The sequence below is a fragment of the Lissotriton vulgaris genome, chromosome 8 (assembly GCF_964263255.1).
Source record: "Lissotriton vulgaris chromosome 8, aLisVul1.2, whole genome shotgun sequence".
In the NCBI taxonomy this organism is placed as follows: Eukaryota; Metazoa; Chordata; class Amphibia; order Caudata; family Salamandridae; genus Lissotriton; species Lissotriton vulgaris.
This window is the reverse complement of record NC_141696.1, coordinates 129,614,917-129,633,954: the sequence shown is the minus strand read 5'-3', so window position 1 is coordinate 129,633,954 and position 19,038 is coordinate 129,614,917. Positions and strand designations below refer to the sequence as shown.

At 43.7% G+C, this 19,038-nt stretch overlaps 1 protein-coding gene across 1 annotated transcript in view; it reads left to right on the top strand.

Annotated features, from left to right (window-relative positions):
• The window catches only part of WDR73 (WD repeat domain 73), a 62,903-nt gene that overhangs the window by 13,928 nt on the left and 29,937 nt on the right, over positions 1–19,038 (top strand). Inside the window, exons 3-5 of the mRNA XM_086933819.1 lie at positions 1,458–1,546; positions 6,634–6,722; positions 7,978–8,045. Of these exons, the coding sequence (XP_086789945.1) occupies positions 1,458–1,546; positions 6,634–6,722; positions 7,978–8,045 (246 nt within the window). The remainder of the gene's footprint in view (positions 1–1,457; positions 1,547–6,633; positions 6,723–7,977; positions 8,046–19,038) is intronic.

Below are 19,038 nucleotides of genomic sequence, written 5' to 3'. Positions count from 1 at the left end.
TGAGAAAGGCCAACTCCAAACAGGCACACGTTCCCTAGTGTCGGTGCGTTAGTACCCCAAGCATAATATACGTACATATGTGCATCCATAGCCTACTTCCTGCTCAGAGTGATATGTGTTTGGTCTCAATGCTAATGTGCTTGATTGCTGTGATCCGGTTGCAAATCTACTACCACTGCATACATTTACTTTCGAGCATCTATAGCCTGAGACACTCCGGTGGTGGCAGATCTGCAACCGGATCATGGCAATCAATCACATTCTTAAAAATGTTGCCAAAAATATCTTGGGGCACTGCTTTTTGCTGTTTAGGAGATTTTACGTAAAGCTGATTACACCCTATTAAGAGGGGTCTGCACCTCATGTTTGACTGAATGGAAAATTGGATTACGAGGCATCATGCAAACATGCTTCCAACACAGTGAAAATAATGCAGTCATCATGTGTGAGGGATTCTGTACTTTTAAGGAATAAGATCTGTTCATTAAACCATCCTTGATGTCACATGCATTGAAAACTGGTTGGAATCCTAATTCGACAGAATGGTGCAGAGCTGTTTGTCATCCATGTAGATCTTTGAGCCCACGCCTGGCTCTCTGTTGCTGAGAAATGTTAATCAGTCGAACAATGGTGGAACAGAAGAGAAAGAACAGGGAACCTATCAGTGGTACTATGTGACCATCACATTAGCAGTGTATTGTGTTCTGATGACTTTAAGACTGGAAGGTGTCTAGCGTTTAAGTAATGTCTCTAAATGTGCTAAAAGAATGTACAATGAATTGTAGAGTATTTGATGTGAAAATAAGGTCAGTAACTGTTGAAACATTTGCATTGGATTTTTGCGGATGCAGAGTGGGGTTCTTGAGCATTATTTGCATTTGTTTGTTTCAGAGTATAACTCAGCCAACTGACCAAATGCAAAACTGTTTTCATATGATTAAAATGTAAAAAATAATTTCTAAATGGTCTGGGCAAAATCATCCCAAAATTGGTATTTAGTAAAAAGGGTAGCTCTTTGGGCTATGAAAAGACCGTATTAACAAGAGACAATAAAAGGACAAGCTTGTTAGTCCCGGTGAACATTATGCTGTCCAAGTCTTGGCTTCTTGACTGATTTTGAAGGGACCAATGGATCATTCCGGCCAGAGCCTGTTCTAATGTGCTTGTTGTCTTTGAATCCTTGGGTGCTCAAGCTTTTAAACTACCTTAGACTTACAAATAATAATGAAAGCATGAAACCTGTCATGATTGATTGATTGAAACCACGTCCCTGCAGAAGACAAAGTAAATATTTTCTAAACAGCCTAGAAAACTAGCAGCTGGATATTGGTTGCCAACTCCTTTTATAGCCTGGGCATTTTTTCTGACACCTGGCCTGCGTTTGTTTTTATTCTGGCACCATTACAACCTGTAAAAGTATTTAATATCGTAAATAGTCTCTCTCTTTCTTTTACAAGCTGTCTGCGTTGCAGGATATGAAATTGGGAAACGCATAGAAATTCTTGAGCTCCAGTTACCTCAGAAACTGTATGCGAAAGAGAACCAGGTAAGAAAACATCTTGGCAGTGTATTGTTGAATGTTTTGAACAGATGATGTTTAGTCCCACTCAATTTCAATAGTGCTACACAGTTTAGTGCAAGATATGTGCTTGTCACCTTCATAATTGTAATACCCACTCCAAAAGAAACCCATTTACTCTTACGTTCTCCACTGCTTCTCCTTTTATGAATGTATGTATGTATGTATTTATTTCTTATATAGCGCGAACCTTTCACCCTACGGGTATCTTTGCGCTCAGATTTTTACAAATAGCCCCCGTCGCAGCAGCAAGGTCAGAGGTGCAGAATTAAATTAACAACCTCTAGGTTTTTTCCTTTTCCTGAAGATAGTCAGGGTGTTGGATTGTCTGATTTGAAAAGGCAGCTCGTTCCAGAGGCGCGCTGCCACCACACTGAACGCCCGACCTCCCATCCTAGATCATTTAAATCTGGATGTTGCAGCTAAATTTAGAGAGGAGGAGCGGTGTATCTCTTAGGCTTGTACCAGTTAAACCTGTTTGATAACGGTGTTGGACCCAAATCGTTGTTGGACCCAAATCGTGTAGTCCATTGAACACAGTGCACAAAGATTTAAAATGGACTCTTTCCCGAATTGGCAACCAATGTAGCTCTTTCTAGGCCAAAGAAGTGGAAGATCGACGCTCCCTATTCAGGGCCATTTTAGCTGCTGTAGACTGGACTCTTTGTAAGCTTTGAATGATGTATTGCGGAGCTCCCAAATAAAGGGCGTTACAATAGTCCAGTCTGCTAAATATCAAGCTTCTGACCACCAATGGACGAGTCTCATTTGGAAGAAATGATAAAACCTGCCGTAGCATTCGTTAGGAGGACCAAACAGACGCCAATTGTCTTATTGGCTTGAGCCTCCATCGGGAGATTATCTTCCACCATAACCCCTAAATTTCATACCACCCTGACCGGGGTCAGGGGTTCCTCCTCAGGGGTAAGTCTAAACTCCAGTGGTAGTTGACGAGGTAAGGTACTGCTAGGGCAGAACATTACTTCCGTTTTACCTCCGTTAATTTGACGGTAATTATTCCTAAGCCAATTAGAAGTGTGGCTCATACAATCCTGAAGTGTATTCATCGACACCGCTTGCTTCCCCTCCAAGGAAAACACCAATTGGGTGTCATCGGCATAGTTAACCAACTCAATCCCAAACGCTTTAATCAGGGGGAATAGAGGACGCAGGTATATATTAAAAAGAATGGGGCTGATAGGCGAGCCCTGCGACACTCCATGAAAAACTGGGGATTTTTTGGATGTAAATGGTGTTAGGGATACTGTCTATTGTCTGTCAGACAAGTATGATTGTATCCATTGAAAAGTCCTTCCATTCACCCCAATTTCTGTTAGCCTATCCAGCAAGATACAATGGTTAACCGTATCGAAGGCGGCTGACATATCCAGTAATATCAAAACGGTGGACTCTCCATTGTCAGCGCGCATTCGAAGGCTATCCATAACAGTTATTAATGCTGCCTCCGTGCCATGTCTTGCACGAAAGCCAAATTGGTCCTCATCCAGCAAATAACTATCCTCAAGAAAATCTGAAAGAGCCCTGCTTACCAATTTTTCCAGGACCTTTACTGTGTAGGGTAAAAGAGATTTTGGCCTGAAGTTGGCCGGGACAGATGGATCCAGCGAAGGTTTTTTTAAGTAGAGGGGTAACTATTGCCTGCTTCCATGCAACAGGCACTAAACCAACTTCCAATGATTGATTACATATCTGATGTAGCCAAGGTAGAGTTTCTTGCCCCACTTCCTTCCATAATCTTGGAGGAAAGGGGTCTAAGGGGGAACCAGAAGAAACCTTATATACTAGACTAAGGAAGACTTCCTCTGTCAATTCATTAAATTTATTAAGGGAAGGTTTATCCCCCGGCTCTTCCTTAGACTCTGGGAGTTTGGTCTCTATGTTATCAAATGTCAAATTTTGAAGGTACCCTATGATTGTGGCAATTTTCTCTTCAAAATATACAGCTATCTCGTCACAGAGCTTCTGCGAGGCAATCACCTTATTACTCATACAGTTTGGATTAGAGAGATTCTTGACAATGTTAAAGAGAACCTTTGTGCTGTTTGGAGCTTGTAAGATAGAAGCGGCATAAAACTCTGCTTTGGCCTTAGCAATAGCTCTTTTATATTCTGCCTGTATAAGTAGAATTAAAAAGTTTCAGCTCAGAGTGAGAAATGGAGGCCTTGAATGTAGTAGAACAAGCAGACATAAAGAATGGAAGTATGCAGGGGTGGGAGCATTAGTAAACAAACATTGGAATGTTAAGAGACTAGCAGAGGCAAGAGTTAACAGAGGAGTGAAGGTTTCTTAGAACCCATTTCTGTGTATACTGGATGAGAGAAAAAACAGGGTGGGATGAAGCGGGTCCCTCAAGGCTAGTATTCTGGAAGAGGTTTGCAGGAGAGGGCCCAAGGATTTCCAAAGACAGGTATCCTAAACTGTGATGGCTCATCAGCACCCCAGCCCTCCAAACCTGGGAATTTTCCTTATTTTATTTGGGAGTGCGGATTAGATATTCTGCTGGATCTGAAGCTGCTCAAAGGGATTTAATGGGAGGAGACGTGGATAAAACCTTGTTTTCAAATGGATTTGAATACAGTGCACTTTACATTGAGTTTACAGCAGGTGATGTCCTCAGCCAATTAAAAGTGCTGATAAATAGAACGGTTCTGTATTTTAGTGGGATGGTACAAATGGAGCTGTTTGATATTATCTTTGGTGAAAAATGGTTATTTATTGTGAGATACAGCTCTAATGGACTTTCTGCTGTACATGCTTTAAGGTCAAGAATCATTTTCCCTGAAAGCTGAGACCTCCAGTCTTCAGAAGCAAGTTTAAAGATTAAGAAACTGGTTCAAATGACTAGCTTGTTCTCCTATCCCTAAAGAAGAATGGGATATTTGGGCAGTCTTTAGGAAAAGTATTACAAGTTATGCTTCAAACATCATGACCCAGGCCGCCGCCTTATACTTTGAATCTGAGGGGTGTAAGGGCAAACAGTCAAGGCACACTCCTGCAGAGTGGTCTAGGAGAGAAAGTCAGATTGAAGTACCACTTGCATCTTACACTATGAATTTTGTTCTAGCTTTATGAGAAATGAATTAAAAACCTACCTGAATTTGCTCCATAGCATAGAATTCTGCTGTGCAACTTTGCAATCTGTCACGTGTATGCACATGATGTATGTGAATGAATGGAAAAATGAAAACTGAGAAACCGCATTGGAGGAAACACTTGTGTAACACAGATTTGAAGGAAAGACCGTTTTAAGGAAATACAAAAAAATTGGACATTATAAGTTTGCGCTAGCTCTGAATGCTTTTAACGAAGCATACAGTCCTGAGGGTTGTACCCCTTGCAATACTTTTTATTACTTAAACATATTAAGATACTGTGAAAAAGAGCCTGCAAAGTAAGGAAACCTGATGGAGAAAAAAACAAAGGCTCTCATTACGATGGCAGTCGAACAAGCATCCGACCACCATTGCTGCAGGATGTACACCGCCCAACATGTAGTCAGTGGCTCCAACCACCAAATTACGATCCGACCACCGTGAAAGCGGTCGGAAACCTGCAGTTTACTATTGGGCTAAATGCATGTCGACAAACACCCATGCACCGTGTGGTGCCTAGATGTTTTGGGGGGTACCACATGTGACCCCCTGGACACATAGCAGAGACCCATGGGTGACGGGGACCTTGCTAGGGGCCACCAAAGTCACTTTCCAACAGCCTCTTCATAGTGGTCAGACCGCTATGAAAAGGTTGTCAGAAACTGAGATCCTCCATTGTAGGGATTAGACTCCAACCACCGCCTCGACAGGCTTCTTGAGCTTGTTTGATGCAGAAGTCTTTATCCCCTGCCCAAATTGCTCAGACCGCCGGCCTCATAATCCGACAGTCGGCCCGACAGTCGGCCCAATACCCTAGCTGTTGGGCGGACTGCCACCGGTCCGGCCAACATCCTAATAAGGCCCTAATTTTGTGTGCTGCACCAAAACATGCTGCGGGTGAATTTGTGGTTGTAATATTGGTAATTAGATCTTGTTCTTGCTGCTGTGGTTCTACGTTTGGTATGGGGTTGTTGTGCGAAATTTATAGGAGTTTCTCAACCAATCTTTTTTTTTTTAACCTTGCAGAAATTTTGTAACTACAATAATTATTCTTCCAACAATAGATTTGAAAAGTGAACATGTTTATGTCAACTTTTACTGAGTCAAAGAGATAAAGTAACTTTTATTTTAATTATGTTAGTTCAAGGGCCCCTTAATAATCCGGTCCTAGTACCCCTCCCCCTCAATCAAAAACCCTCCTACAGCCATAATGCAAAGCTACAATCGTATCCAGGCAGTGCCTGAAATAAATCTGTGTGTCTATCACTAGTACTCCGGTAATACTATTCCAGGTTTTCATAAGTACATAAAGCATAACTCTGAATTGCCTAAGTGGATAGTCTCCAAAAATTCGAAAATTGAAAGATTCTAAGAACATTTATGTGCAAATAAACAGGACTTTGCCCTCTCTGCTCTTTTACTACTACAGAATTGAACATAACTGGGGCAACACATAAAGTCATTTATGATTATGTGAAATGGTACAAATAAAAAGGACTTGTCCCTTTTTGCCCTTTTACTAATGGGGAATTGGGCATAACGGGGCGAACGCATAAAGTAATGTACGAGTATGTGAAATAGTGCAAATAAAAAGTACTCCGCCCTGATTACGTTTTACCAATAGGGAATTGGATATAACTGGGCCAACACATAACGTAATTTAGGAGTATGTGAAATATTATCCTGTAGCACAACTTCATATTCTCATGAATTGATTCCAAAAGCTATACACATAGGAGTGACTTTTTAGGCTTGTATAATCGCTAGAGGGTTTTTTTATTCTGGCACAGCCATGGTCAACATTCAAAAACTTCCCATGGAAAAAATGAGTGGTAATTGGGACCCCATCCACTTGTTGTCGGAAGTCTTCACAGCATGTGAATCTACAGCTGTTTGCTTCTGTTTTTGCTACCTGATATGTTTATTTAACATTTGTTATAGGGTTTGTGCCCAGAACGAGATTTCAAGGTGCAGCATGGGTGTTTGTCAGATCAGCCAGTATGGAGCCTAAAACATGTTCCCAGCACCAGGTGGGTACCAGTTCATGCACACGTTGTTCAGCCTCTCTTTGAATATTTTTTATCTGCAAACAGCTTTTGCATTGCAGATGAAAAGCCTTGTGGTTTTCAATTTCATTCTCCCAAAACTCCCTTAATTATTTGTCTCTCACTTGTTTCTAATTATAGTTTGTGTGCTTTCTATCATAAGTTAAGTTTGTTGCTTCTTTCTCATATGTACCCCCCTCTGTTATCACTTGAAATATTCAACTGCTTCATTAGTTTATTAGTGGGTCTGCTACATTGCTCATCATGCCATTCGATCACCTACTTCACTTTCAATGTCTCTTGCCAGACAACTGCCAGAGTGTAGCTAAATATTGGGAGAGTCCCATGCCTAAGAAGGAAAATCCCAGCAAAAGTGTTTTCCCGTTTCAGATGTCCTCAGCGAAAGTCCCAGAGCCATACCAAAGGCACCAAAATGCCCTTTACTCCTCGGATTGACTGCTGGGTCTACTAAGCTCTAATTCTAAAGAAGCTCCCTTTAGATTGCCCACCTCCTACCTGGGCTTTCAGAGAAATGTCTCCCACACCAACTGACCTGGGATACTAATTGTGGAATAATGCCTGTCTTTCCTTGAAAACTGTTCTATTTCTCTTCTTAAAAAACAATGCCTCTGACGATTCTGTGCATGGCCTGGTACTATAAGTGAATATTGTTTCATCCTGCTGTGGATCAAAATTCCCCAAAAGGATATTGGGTTGACCCATTCCTACACCTTTACCGTTGTGTATAGGAAGAAAAAGAATAATATAACAAATTAGGATCAAAGGGCAAAAGGCACTGCTTTCATGTAAAGGGTGTTGGTTAAATCTGATAACGTCTCTACCAAGAAGTTACAGCTTTCCACTCTGTTGATAGTCTTGAATGCTGGTGCCCGGCCCTTCAAGATTATCCTTCAGAAAGAAACATACCCTTTTTTTAAAAATATCACAATTATGCAAGCTGACGTTTGAGATACAGGTTTTGAAGAATGTGTATGCTTCTCTGCCATCCTGTCTCTTCTCACCTGATTGAAAACCAACCATTTCGTTGGGATCAGAGGCGTACCAGAATATGTCAACCAAAACACCATAGCAAATGAATAAAAAGCATCAGAAAAAAACAAAACAAAGTCAGGCAATAAACAAACCAAAAGGAAGAAAGGTCAAGAAAATATGTAATGCTATAAGAAAAGGAAATTAAAACAAATTGTTTGACTTTGATGTTCTTTTTATGTTTCTATAGTTTGCTGCTAACAAGCGGACCTGCCAGTAGTTCCTTGCAAGTCTGGCAGATAGCAGCAGATGATAGTGGTAAGTACTGCTCATTTTGGTAACCTCGCTCTGCACACTTCTCTCTTAGTTCCCAGATCTACATCATGTCTTTGTTGCCTCCAAACAAAATTCTACTATTGCTGCATTTCTTTTGTTACTTAAGGAAGAAGAGGTAGTCCGCTTCACGATTTTATTTAACATGTTAAACTACCTCCAGGTCATTGTTCCTAAGTAGCTGCAGGAACCCCTTTCGATTGGTTCCGTTCTTATTTGACGGACAGATGGCAGGCAGTAGCTCTTCCTCCATACCAGTCTGAGTTTGCTACAGTCCCACACGGGGTCCCACAGGGGTCTGTAATCAGCCCGATACTTTTTAACGTATATATGCAACCCCTGATGGGCATCATCAAGGCTCACGGCATTAGCGTGATCAACTATGCGGATGACACGCAGCTGATGATCTCTCTCGATGGTGCTCATGCAGATCCACTCTAGTCCTTCCATACCTGCATGATGGAAATGGCGTCTTGGTTAAATAAGAACTCACTACAGTTTAATAGTGATAAAACCGAGATAATGCTCTGCAAAGTAGGCAGAATCACTAGAAGCCTGCCCGCCGACTTTTGGCCTTTGAAGCCAGGGGAGCCACTAACTCCAGTAAAATCAGTGAGGAACCTAGCGGTCAGCTTTAATGACAACCTGAGTCTGGAGACCAACGTCCATAAGCAGGTGAGCAGCTGCTTTGCCTTAATGCGAGGCCTTCGAAAGCTGCTGCCCCTTCTACCAGCACATGCCAGAGCCACCATAGTCAGGAGCACCATTCTCAGCCGCCTGGATTACTGTAATGCTCTACTACTGGAATCTCCTGCTTACTTGATTTCCAGACTTCAGAGCATCCAGGCGGCAGCAGCCAAAATGGCACTTTCCCGAGGACGAAGATCCTCCACCACTCTTGCACCGGCTGACCTACACTGGCTGCCCGTACATCAGAGGATCCTCTTTAAATCCCTATGCACTGTCTTTAAGGCAGTGCATGGGATGGGCCCCATACCACTACAAAATAAATTCAAATGGTATGAACCCACTCGGACCCTTCGATCCTTCTCCACTAACCTTATCAGCATACCCAGGATTAGGAAAGCCACTTAAGGTGGTAGAGCATTTAGTATAGCGGCAGCCCATCTCTGGAATAACCTCCCTATTTCTATCAGGAAAATAGATGAACTGATGGCTTTCCGAAAAAAGGTAAAAACATGGCTCTTCCCTAAAGTCTAACTGCCTCAGAATCAAATGACCATCCATCCTAATCATGATGCACAACGTTCCAGTTATACTTTCATAGCGCCAGGATGCCCGTAGGGTTGCAGAGCGCTTTATAAATACCATAAATAAATAAATAAATAAACCCCAGTAACTTAATTATTATTTTATTAAATGGGTGCAACAGGTTCCCTTCAACATGTTTTCTGTGGTGAAATGTGACTGGTGCTCTTAGATCCTCAATGTGGAGACAGCTGTTGATTGAAGATGTAAAGAACATCTAATCTTAATTCCTTTGAATGTAAAATTAAGATCCTTCCATTTTAGTTTGTCGCTGGTCCACACGGTGCTACTTAGTTCCAGTAGATACGCAGCCCTTTGCCTAGAGGCCACAACAGTAGTTTTGTGAACTCTGTAAATACTACATCTTTCTAGATAGTCAGTATACTTTGTGGGGCTGATTCATGTGTAGTTGTAGATTGGCAGTCTAGGTCTTTTTGACACTTAAATGTGATGAAGTGGTGAACAACCTCCTTTCAGGCAACCATTCACTTCTAATTGGAATGTTAAATGGGACAATACATCTCCTTCCCGTTTAGGTGGATCGATGTCTGGTTTTCCACAATGTTAGCTGCTGTGTCTTAAGCCTGCTCAAGACAGGGATAGAATGTCTCCTTTTAAGTCCAATGATTATTTCAGACTCATGATTGGAGAGGAGATTGGGCCAGCCAGTGACCCAGACATATGTTTTCCTCTTTAGTGTTGCTCAAATTATATTTCTGCATTGATTTATGATTGATTCTCATTTTTTAGTCCGTCTTTTTCAGAAATGCAAGTAGCAGAAGCTAGTCCATTTAGGTCTTCAGTTTTGAAGTGAAAATAAATCTGTTGTGTCTGTTTTCTTTTAAGATTTTAGCAACACAAAAAAATGATGGAATGCTGAACATTTCTAAACATTCACCCCCCATTCACCAATCAGGGTTAAATCCATTGTTTTTTCCGCCACCCCAGTTTGGACCCAGCCATATGCAAATCAGTCATGACTGTGGTCCCCATGGGAACAGTCCAGTCTGAACTGCTAAGGTCCTCCAGGACTGGAAACAAGTATTCTGCGACCTGATTTTGGGTATTCCCTCATCAACCAGGTTCGCTTGAATCCATTGGCACAGTGAGCATTGTTTCTGGTATCTTACAAACTCTTTACCACAGTTTTCCCTATACAGATTTTCATCCGCACAAGTGAACAAAATTAAAAGTGAAGGGATGCAGTGGCACCAACCATGTGTCCTTCTCATCATCGCACATAACTGGTGATGATTAGCTAGCGTGCTGTGTACCTGTATTAAGGAGACAAAAAGACCTATTGTAGGGATTTACAAGAAAAAAGCAATGACCATTCTTTCAAGGGCCCATGCAGAAGCTAAATGGGTCGAAAGCGGATTAAGTTTAATGGACACTTCATGTGCGGATCCATGCTTTAGAAAGCATCTTTACCTGGGGTTGCAGGGCATCGCTCCAGTAAAGGAGCCCTTGTGTAACTGGAATTGGTTGCAGCACTCTCTTGTTATCACTGGGTCTGTGGTAAAAAAGTAAAAGGCTGATTTGTAAGGAAATAATTTTCAAGGGTTGCCACTTCTTAAAGGTTTGCGTTCCCTGCCTGCGGTGCACAGAAAACCAGGTCAAAGGGTTAGTAAGGAACATTAAAACCATGTCCAACTCTTGTAGGAATATTTTTAACAGCGGCTGAAATATCTGATGCGTAGTTTAAAACTTTGGGGTCTACAGTACTCTACCCTTCAATGGGAGTCAGAAGGTTCCAGCGTGTATTGCGGTTCGTGGATCCAAATTTAGGACCTGTGCACTACAATCTATGTGAAATGATACTTGCAATATTCTCGGTGTAAGTATCCAACTAGCAGCACTCCATCACCTCGTATCTGATATTTGGGGTTTTAACATTCCTGCGGATAAATAAATGAACAGGAAGAAACATCAGGACCTCCCGAATATCATGGTTACAGGGATGCATTGATGATTACAGGACAGATACGTTGAGTGTTGTTAATGTAATCTATCTGTGTATTAGCTTCACAGAGTGATTGTCTGTCAGAGGTTCTTTACCTGTAGCCCGAGACCGCTGAGAGTCTGCAAAGTCTACTCAGGGGGTCTGCACAGCTTAGAAAATTAAATATATTAATATTAATAAAGTTTATAAGTGTAAAGTGTATATAAATAAAGAAGTAAAATGTGCAATTAAATTTAAAAACCTTTTGTGAATATGAAGAAATATGAAATAGTAGACTAAAAAATAAGTTGGTATCCTCAAATTGATTCAGGGGATCGGTGTAAGTGCATCAAACAGAATATAGTATGGATGATGAGTGGCCTCAATTGAATTTAGAAAAGTTCTAACCTTCTGATTAGAATTTGGATTTTTTAAAAATATTTGTTTGTAAATTAAATAAGACACTTCATCACATTTCAGGCCTTGAAAAAAATCTTAAGAATATTACCAGACCTGCAGGTCTAGCACCCAGAATTATCTACTCGACCTAACATCAATATACTTGACCCACAAACTTGTCTCTTATAAATCTTCTTCAAAACATTAGCAGCTTAACAAATCAAAGAAAACTTTGGGCCACCAAATGATAGCAAACAACACATTTCAATTTGCAACTTGAATACCTCTCTGAGATGTGTTTATCAGAGGTGGTGGAAGTTTGCGTGGATACTAACATATTAAATATAGCACAAAAAAATATAAACTGCAACATGTCACTTAAATAACCTCTCTGAACAACATACCAGGCACTTAGTTGTTAGTGAAGATGCTGATGCTCTGAGCTAAACAGAAATAAAGGTTGTGTTCTACAGAGTCAACACTTCCTGTCTTTGGAATACTTTCTGTCTTGGAATACTTTGTCTAGTCATTGATCTAGGTTAGCAGGTAGCCAACACAGGAGTCTGGTGGGAATTAGAAGTGTCAACCTTCAGATGCCGACTGAGACAAGAGACTACTATAGTCAGAACAAGTCTATGTTCTTTCAAATAAGGACAGTTTTGCATTTTTGACCTGGAATGTTGTCTCCAGTAATGTGTCTTAGCACTGGGTTTGCTTCCAGCTAAAGCAAGACCGCTCAGGTTGGATAAAAGTGTCAACTTTCGCACTATCCACTTGTATTTGCGTTAATATTAGCTTTGATGCCGGATGCAGTCCATGTTTTAATCAGTTTGTGCTGCCAAATGAATGTTTTTGTTTACTTTTCTGTAGTGGTAAATGATTGGCAGCATGTATTTTAGCATCCTCTGGGCAGTCTTAAGTAGCTGCTGTGAGAAGAGAGATACACTGCCTCGTATCAAGAAATCAAATACCAAATAGTGGATGGTTAACTAACACAGAGCCACAGGCAGTTGCTTGTTAAGGAACATGGTGCTAATTTAAGCAAAGAAGTTATAGCAATAAACTAGTTGCCAGCTTCTGACTCAATGAGGTTTGTGACCCATATGTCTCTGTCCTGGGTTTCTTGACGGCCATTGCAATACTGCTAGGGTTGGATTAAAAGTGTCTACCTCCAGTCCTTTTACTTGGATTTGCATTAAAGCAGAGGGTGTGTCACTTTTGAGGCAGGTACAAAGCTTGTTTTTGAATTGCTTCATGCTGTTAATCCCACGTTCACATATTGTTGGACTGATGGAAAGTATGATTTCTAAAAGTTGGAAAAGGCGTTTTTTCAGTAGCTGAGTGAAGACGGACACTGGCTTATGCGTCACCCAAAGAAAGACGTACAATTTAAAATCTAGCAACTCTCCAGGGCAGACTGAATTCCATCATTATTAAGTACCTTTTTGTAGTACATAAACAGCTCCTCAAATTCTTGATCCCCAAAACCTCTAATCTCTTCACTAAAGGCTGGCCTCAAAGTGAAATCAAAAATATTAGAGTGCAGCTTGCCAGCCATGTGCTTCAGAAACCAGTAATTTATGGTTTAAATATTTTTATTCTCCAGAAAATACAGCGCTGATCACAGTTGGGTAATAAAGGCAAAGCAATTGTATGATACTGTAAATCTTGGTGTACAAAAGTAAAGGTATAAAACAAAACTTTCCCAGATTCCTCCCTGCTCCCCCCCCAAGTCACTCAAACTGATCTGTGGCTACATAATGATGTGTACGTTTTCTGTGCGTTCATGAGACATTGTTACTGTCGGTGGTTGAAGCTGGTTCTGATAATCGTAGGACTCAAAGATATTTGAGGCAGGTCAGTTCTCGAAATTCTTGCGTGAGGAGAGACATATACGGGTGCCACAGCTCTCTGAAAGATGCCCCTTTATTAGTGAGGGAAAAAGTGATCCTCTTCATCCCTACGATGAGTGAAAGGCAATGGAACCAGTCCAGGTGAATGGGCGGGTGTGTTGTCACCCAGTGCAGTAAGATGGTTTGGATCGCTGCGCCCAGGGCTATGCCAATCTGCTTCTCCCGTCTAGATCGAAGGGGGTAGATGAGGGGATTGAACAGCCCTAGGAGCGTGCATGGCAGTAATCTAGGGAGCTGTGTCTCTAGATGGAGGTCAATATCAAGCATTTGTGACCACTAGGCTTGTATATATGGGCAGGCCCAAAGTAAGTGCACCAGCGAACCCCGGTTTATTTGGGTCGATCCTGTGCAAGCGTTCTGGAGTTAAATACCAGTATGTTGTTACTTTAGTGAGTGTTTCAGTAAGAGCCATGTTTCTGGTGTTATGGCAGGCCTTGTAATAAATGTCCTCCCACTCCTTGATGTCCTCCCACTCCTTGCTTGTCAGGTATCTCCCTGACACGACAGGATGGCTGGTGCTACTTGGGGAATGCTCTGGGGCTGTTGCCTGGCTGGAAATCTGGATTATCTAACAGGGGTTTCAGAGGAGAGGGAAAGGAGGATAAGCTATATGTTGTGCTACAGCGGTCCCAGGCCTCCATCGTCCCCTATGTGATCGAGGAAAGATTCCGGGACCTGTGCACTTATTTTAAAAGGGGATCTTCCATAGGGATGTGCCAGCGACGACCGCGTGGTCCTGAAAGAGCCAGTGTCGCTCTGACTCCGCCCTGTTCCACTCGCAGGTGGGTTGCTTAATAGTAGTGTTGCAGATTTGGTATCCCAAGGCCCCCAGAGCCCAGGAAGCGATAGCATCCCAGCCCAGACAAAATGGCACAATTCAGATTGTAGTTTCGGGCTCATCCCTTTTGGGGGAGCTAGAGGAAGCAGGCAAAAGAGATACAAAACCCTGGATCGAATGGTCATTCTGAGAGCTGCGACTCTGCCTCCCTAGGAGATCCTATGTGGCCTCCAACGGGCTAACTCAGATTTAATGTGGCTTTGTAGTGTTTGGTAATTTATGATTAAGGTTGTTAGGAGGGTGGAAGCCACTTTGATCCCCAGATAAGGAACCAACGAAGTTGCCCACTGAATGGGATATTGCACAGCAAGGTGCATTTCGAGTGCTGGGAACATCAGCTAGATTTAGAGTTTGGGACTGGGTTACATTAACTTTGAATCCTGAGGCAAGGCCAAAGGATTCTAATTCGGTCAAGAAGGTGGGAAAGGATACCGGCCGTCGGTCCAGAGTTGCCAGTACATCGTCTGCATATAGGCTGATCTTATGAGGCTGCCCATGAATGTGGCTTGGATGATGCAGGGGTTGTCCTGGACACTCTGAGCCAAAGGCTACATATACGAGGCAAACATCAGGGGGGACAGGAGGCAGTCATGTCCCCCTGATGATAGCAAACGGCATGGAGATGCAACTGTTTACCCTGACAGATGCCACTGGGAGATGATAGCAGTTTAGCACTGAGGATCAGAATCACCCGGTGATACTGAAATGGGCTAGAACATGGTTTAGGAAAGGCCAGTGAATCCGGTCAATGGCTTTCTCTGCCTCAATAGCTAGTACATGTACTCCGGAGCTCAAGAGGCTCAGAACTTTCTTAGTGTTGTTGATGGTTTGGCGTTTTGGGGGGGGGTAAAGCCCACCTGATCTGGGTCAGTAATGGGCTGCATGCAGGGGCTTAGCATGGACACTAAAATGCCCATGAATAGTTTGAGATCCACTTTCAGGAGCGAAATCCGTCTGTATGATTCACATCTCCAGTGGTCTTTCCCGTTCTTAGGAATAACTGAAATCAAGGCTGAAGGCATAGAGTGGAGTGTGGTGGAATATAGCTCCGGGAGCGGAAAAGCAATTAAACAGCTGAGAAAGGTCCGGGGCGAGGGTTTGGATTTTTTTTAATAAGAAATAGATGGGAAGCCGTTGGGGCCTTTAGTCGGGAGATAACAGAGATCACCTCTTCCACTCTGATCTCATTATCCAGGGAAGTGATCTAGTCAGGAGAGAGGGGGGGGGTCGTCTCCAAGTCCTCCAGGTAGGCCAGAAATGCTCTGTGCTTAACTAGGTTATTGAGGCCTTTTACATTAAGGTAACGGACCCTAACTGTAGTGTCCCCCATATTCTACCAGGAGGGAATGAGCAGCTGTCCCCATAGCCTCCGCTGCATAGTGTGGCGCTTCGAGTTGTGCCCCAACAATCCAACCAGTGTGCTACCAACATTATAATAGCTAGAAATTCGAATGTCCCCCAGGAGAACTAGAATCCCATTGAAAACATCAACCAAACAGGCATTCTTAACTGTGTGCATTCCAAATAAAGGGAACAGTTCAAAAAGACATTGAGAGTCAGTTTGTGGCCCCATTCCCCGGTCCTTCCACCGCCGCTGTGCAAAGTGCGATTGTACTTGTCCCTCTGCGTCAAGAGGAGTCTGATTTAGCCAGAGCCTCAGGGATTGAAATCAAAGCAGCTTGTTGGCCTCTGGCAAATGTTACTGGATCTGCACGGGTGGCCTTCCCCCTCGACCCCGGGGTACCCCACCATGGCAACCTCCAGCTGCTTGGCTCAGGGATGTGCGGGGCGACACACCCTTTGATGGTGGTTTGATGACCAGCACATTGCATTTCTCCTCCACCAATCGTAGTTTTTCCTTCCAGGAGGAAGATAAGGCAGAAAGGGTGACCCCAGGAGTACGCCACTCCTATACTCCTGAGGTGGGGGGGTCACCGGCTGAAAGGCCCGTCTCTTTTGCAGAATGAATGCTGCCAGATCTTGGAAGATAGTAGGGTTCTGACCCTGGAAGGTGATGGAATGTTTCTCCCGGGCTTTGTGAGGGATGTCCTCCTTCAATTGGAAATTGTGAATTCATGTCAGCGGGAGGAGCTGTCTCTACCCATGGAGGGCCGACCCGGTGAACCCCATCCATCTTTATCTCTGTGGCTGATGGTGCATCGAGCACAGCACAGAAGAGGTCCATAGATAGCCAACAAGGTCCTTGCCTTCTGCCCTAGAGTCAATGCCCCGGACCTGGATATTATTCTGGCACGATCTGTTCTCGAGGTCTTCCGCATGCACCTGGAGGTCCAGTTGTTGGTCACAGAGACAGGGAGAGGATTTCCTGTTGCAGCAATTTGACGTCTTCCACTTGTCCATTTTCATGATCCTCTAATGTAGCTACACAATCTCCCAAGGAGTCCATGTCTCTCCTGAGTTGTCTGATGTCCTTCTAGAGTTTCTTCTTGACTTCCTGAGGTCCTCCCGAAGAGAAGTGAACAGCGACTCAAGGAAGGAGCAATGTACAGGTTCTTCCTGATCTTCCTTCTGCATCATGGGGGTTGTGAGAGCTGTAGAGGCACGGTACCCAGGAGTTGTCCCAGTCAGCCTGGAGTGCATCTGCTTGACGCTAGGTTCCTTTTTGGTGTGTGTCATAGACATTGCCAGTCAGGCTGCCAGGGTTATCGCCTTGGTGGTGGTGCACAAGAATCCTCAATGTTCTGGCCACTTCCAACAGAAGTGATCTCCTGCGCGGCACCCCTTCTCTCTGGCGCTGTCTGTGCCATCCCTTGCGTGCCAAACGTTAATGTTCCCTGATCTTGCTTCTCCCCCCAGCTGTCCTACACAACCAGAGGAAGCCTGAGTGGGGGTAGAGCAACTAAGAGGTCCTTGGGGGTGCCCCCATAGTCTGCCGATCTGTGCTGTACCTCTACAGTGCAGTAACTGTGACCGGCTCAACCTGCCAATCCGGGGTTCTCCTCCACTGCCCTCTGGTCAGCTGGAAAGTATTAATTACTGGGCCTGGTGCTCTTCAGGGCCCATGTTCTAATTCTGGTCCAGCCTGCTCCCAGGGCTGGTCCCGGTCAGGCAGGCATTAGCCAGGGGAGGGCTTCTCCAGTTGTGGTGCTTAGCCCCCGCTAATGTGAATGTCTTTCCATCTAGTGCTGTGGGCCGAATTGCTGCTGCGGTATAACTGCGCTGTCCAGTGGTATGCCCTTCTTTGGCAAGTCGGGCGACTCAGGCAGACTCTAGGCCCCACTGGGCCGGTGCCTTTTCGCCTTGCAGGTGCATGCAGATGCTCACTGGCTAATATCCCTTGTTATTGGGCCGTTCGTAGCCTCCTCCAGGCCTACAGTCAGAGCTGCCCTGGTCCACAGGGGTGTGACAGCTCGAATTTGCAAGGCAGGCGGCTGCTGGCCCCTACCTCTCCAGGCCTCTACCTTCACGTCTGTGCCGCAGCTTCATCAGCTGTGTTCCGGAGCCTAGGCAGCGCTGCAGAAAGCACCGGAGGGAGGGGGGACTCCGCACTCCGAGCTCCACTGCCGTCCGTTGGTGACTACAGCAGGGCAAGGAAACAAGATTATGGCAGGGATATGTGTGATCGAGCTGGAGAGACTGAGGGAAGCATCTCACTCTGCCACTATCTTGGCCACACCCCAAACCGGTCATTTATAAAAGAAACAGCACCTTCTAGTAACTCATCAGTGTCTTCCTTAACCCTAGTTTCACTAGAGCTGCCTTTACCAGCAGGCTTTGCCAGTGTTAGTAGTGGGACCCCTGCAAAATGATTCTCTTTAAAAGTTTGTGAAATTGTGTTTGGGATTTTCCTGGCTTTTTTCAGCTGTATTAGCTTCTGTTGAAGCAACTCAATCCTTTTTACAACGTCACAATATAAGACTGTATTCCTGTTGAAATGCCTTAGACACTTGCTGAAGCAGCTCTGTGAAGTCTATCATGTAGTGCAAGAAATTAAGAAATGTCTCTGACTTCATGTCATGAATCAGTCATGTGTGAATATTCATCACTACCAGCAGCAAGATGCTCAAGATGAAGTACTGTAGACTCCCAGTTTGTCTTGTGTTGTTGCTGTGCTGACGTGCTACCCATCTGATTTGTTGAAATCCACTAAAATGTTTTAACTGCTCTTCAAGATTCTCAGCTATCTCTCCATGTTCCCTTCTCCGCTAAGTTGAATAATAATTTAATTTAAAACATCCTTTGAGTACCTCTTCACATCCGGATAACATCATACCCAGCAAGTTCTAGATTGTAAGATACACAGTGCACAACTGCAATGTGATCGCAGTTGTCCCACCCTTGATGTGTGGAGACTTCGCCCAGTAGCTGCTTCACAGCACCAGATTTAGTGCCTAGGTTCACAGCAGCTCCGTCTGCATTCAGACCATGCTTTGCAGACCAAGCAATAATAGCATTTTTCACCCTGGACGCAGTGGAGCTTTTCATGCTGGCAATATAACACAGATGGGTAACCAGGGTGCCTTCACAAACGAATCGTACATAAAACCGTTCCTGTTCTGATTTTTCTTTGTCAGTCGACCCATCTGACAGAACACTGAGGAACCTAGCATTTTCCATCTGTGATCGAATTGTAATTTTTATGGTCTATGAAATTGC